The sequence below is a fragment of the Mandrillus leucophaeus genome, unplaced genomic scaffold (assembly GCF_000951045.1).
Source record: "Mandrillus leucophaeus isolate KB7577 unplaced genomic scaffold, Mleu.le_1.0 Scaffold152, whole genome shotgun sequence".
NCBI classification, from domain to species: domain Eukaryota; kingdom Metazoa; phylum Chordata; class Mammalia; order Primates; family Cercopithecidae; genus Mandrillus; species Mandrillus leucophaeus.
This window is the reverse complement of record NW_012101499.1, coordinates 2,845,820-2,848,938: the sequence shown is the minus strand read 5'-3', so window position 1 is coordinate 2,848,938 and position 3,119 is coordinate 2,845,820. Positions and strand designations below refer to the sequence as shown.

Genomic DNA, 3,119 nt, shown 5'->3' with positions numbered 1-3,119 from the left:
GCTGCGCCTCGGTGGGCCGCTCCCTTCCCTCCCTTGCTCCCCCGGGCGGCCGCACGCCGGGTCGACCGGGTAACGGAGAGGGAGTCGCTAGGAATGTGGCTCTGGGGACTGCCTCGCTCGGGGAAGGGGAGAGGGTGGCCACGGTGGCAGGAGAGGCGCGGGAGCCGAGAGGTGGCGCGGGGGTGCCACCGTTGCCGCAGGCTGGAGGGAGATGCTTCCAGCGAGGCGCGTTCAGTCTGGGCGAGGGCTTCATTCTTCCGCTGCGTCCCTGGAGGTGGGAAAGCTGGGTGGGCGTGTGTGCAGAGAAAGGGGAGGCGGGGAGGCCAGTCACTTCCGGAGCCGGTTCTGATCCGAACAGACCGCCCAGCGTTCGGGGACGCGGACCTCGGGGTGCCGTGGTGCCCGGCCCCACGCGCGCACGAGGCTGAGGGGTCGGGGGCGTCTCTGACCGCCCAGCTTTAACAAAGGGTGCTCCTCTCCACCCCGCGAGGAGGGGCAGCTTCGGAGACCCGGTCTTCAGCGAGCGGGTCTTAGCGCCGGGGAGGTCTACTTCCTTTTGGGGTTGCCATTTTACTATTATTATTGCCTTTTTTTTTTTTCTTCCCCAAAAGGACTGGAGACTGATGCATGAGGGGGCCACGGAGGCGCAGGAGCGGTGGTGATGGTTTGGGAAGCGGAGCTGAAGTGCGCTGGGCTTTGGTGAGGCGTGACAGTTTATCATGACCGTGTTCAGGCAGGAAAACGTGGATGATTACTACGACACCGGCGAGGAACTTGGCAGGTAAAGGGGGTCCCGGAAACGTACCCTCCTGGATTGTGGAGATGCATAACGATGGGACCCTTGGGTGGTAAACAAATGCAATTCGAATCAGGTGTCTCCTTCGCCCTTTCTGGAGATGCGCAAATCAGAGAAAAGAGTTACTAACCCAGCGATAAACTGCCTGATCCAAGGGCCTGGGGGTGGAGGAGAGGCAGCCGTTCAGGGCTAGATTGTGATGCACAGTATATTGATCAAGTTCCCTGGACAAAAACAGATTTAATTCTCTGCACTAACTCTTGTCAGCCCTTGCCCTTCTGTGACAACAGGACAAACACTAAGATTATGATTGCAACTGGAGTTAGCTTTTATGTGTGATTTAAACGGAGAGTACAACTAATAGGTTTTAAAAATCTTAGTACTTTTTTCTCTATCTAAATTTTCAGTGTAATGTGAGCAAGTATTGGTAGGTGGTAAATGGAGACTTGCCAGATGTTGATGTTGGGCTTGGATTTTGAAACTTCTTCCAACCAGGAATTTAATTATGTGGTTGATATTGGTGGTTGCTTTGGTTTCATTTACAATGTTAAATTTTTAACACATCAATGAGAGTCTAATATGGCTATCTGGATTCAGAGCATACCTCCATTGCCCTAGCAGCTGTGATTCTCAGTGTAAAATCTTTCAGTTTCTAGGTAAACAAAGAATGGTTTCTTTCCGGGCATCTAAGGGCTGATTGCTGTTTCCTTTGAGTGTGGATTAGACAAAGTGTTTTGGGCTCTGGTCAACTTTAGTAGAAAACCTAGTTTTCATTACCTACGTTTAAAACTGAATTTATGGAATTTGTGGTGTATTTGCATTGTGAGTGGAGTAGGCAAAAGGATATTTAAACAAACAAAATATGTACTTATATGTGCATTGAAATATGTATTTTCCCATATACATCTGATGTCCTGATACAAAGCTTCCTTTTTCTCCATGAAAAGCAAATTAAGAAACACCCACATCCTGGATTACCTAATGAGAATTATGGAAACTAAGCTTAACTAAATTTTTTTAAAATTCAAACAATAGTGTAGAATTTTTTTAAAAGTTACTGTAGCAGAGTATTTCTCTGAATGTTTAGTATTGACTGAAAACATCGATGGGGGCCTGTGCTTAGGAAGAGCGCCCTGCATATTGATGATCTGGTGAGTAAATAAGGAAAGCTCTTCAAAAATCACATTTCATGGATATGTTTAAGATTAAAGTTTAAGAGTGTGCGGTTGAAATACTTGGTTTAACTGGAATTAAATAACTTTCCTGTGGTTTTCAGCAAGATGAGTGGTATTTGGAGTTTTCCTTTGGGACTGGAAGAAAAAAGCAAAAAACTACATTTTAATTTGATTCGCGTAGTGCGGCCTGATCATTTAAGTGTTGTTAGAGAGATGACTGAAATTAGTTGAGATTATTGTACTATGGATTAAGTATAATGACCTTATTTTCATTATGATTTTTTGGTACAATTATGTGTTATGAGAAAGAAATAGAAAAAGAGGCCTCCCTGTGGTTGGCGAAGGGAGTTAGTGATCTTGATTTCGTGGGAGTGATGATGAGGGGAGTGAGGTGGTTTGCTTATTTGTCACTAGCACATTGATTTGCTCCGTGTACATTTCTTTGTATAACGTTCTGCCCACTATGCAAGTTAAACTGACAAATTGTTTATTAAATAATTTACGTGACTTAGGAATTTTAAAGAAGTGTTCTGAAAACCTGGAAGTCTGAAGTTTTTAAAAATGAAATGTACAGACTCATCTATCCTGTAAAGCTGCTATTGTTTTTGCCAAAAAATGAGTGAATGATTGGGTTTTGGAAAATTGTTCAAGTCCTGTGATTTTATGTCTGCCTTGGATGTAGCCACTTCCTGAAAACAAGTCTGAATGTAAGATGGACATGTAGGAAGATGCTGCTTATATGACATCATGTGTCACTGAGGGAAGATTGGAAGTGGAGGCAGGAGTTTGGTAGCAGGAAAATGGAAATGGGCAGATATGTGGCACAAATGCAAGGTCATTCTAAGCAGTGAGTTACTAGCAGACCAGTATCTGAGATTTAAGACTTTTATTTGGCCCGGCGCGGTGGCTCACGCCTGTAATCCCAGCACTTTGGGAGGCTGAGGTGGGCGGATCACGAGGTCAGGAGTTTAAGACCAGCCTGGCTAACACAGTGAAACAACGTCTCTGCAAAAAATACAAACAAAATTAGCGGGCTTGGTGGCGCGCACCTGTAGTCCCAGCTATTTGGGAGGCTGAGGCACGGAATCGCTTGAACCTGGGAGGCGGAGGTTGCAGTGATCGGAGATCGTGCCACTGCACTCCAGCCT

General features: G+C 45.9%; 1 protein-coding gene across 4 annotated transcripts in view; it reads left to right on the top strand.

Annotated features, from left to right (window-relative positions):
- Positions 1-3,119, top strand: part of DAPK1 (death-associated protein kinase 1) — a 229,796-nt gene that overhangs the window by 1,186 nt on the left and 225,491 nt on the right. For 2 of the 4 annotated variants that reach the window (XM_011975207.1, XM_011975209.1), the window contains exons 1-2: positions 174-274; positions 612-781. In XM_011975207.1, the coding sequence (XP_011830597.1) occupies positions 720-781 (62 nt within the window). In that variant the 5' untranslated portion in view covers positions 174-274; positions 612-719. Of the gene's footprint in view, positions 1-173; positions 275-611; positions 782-3,119 lie in introns of those variants that run through there. The other 2 variants (XM_011975208.1, XM_011975210.1) reach the window with 2 other exon arrangements.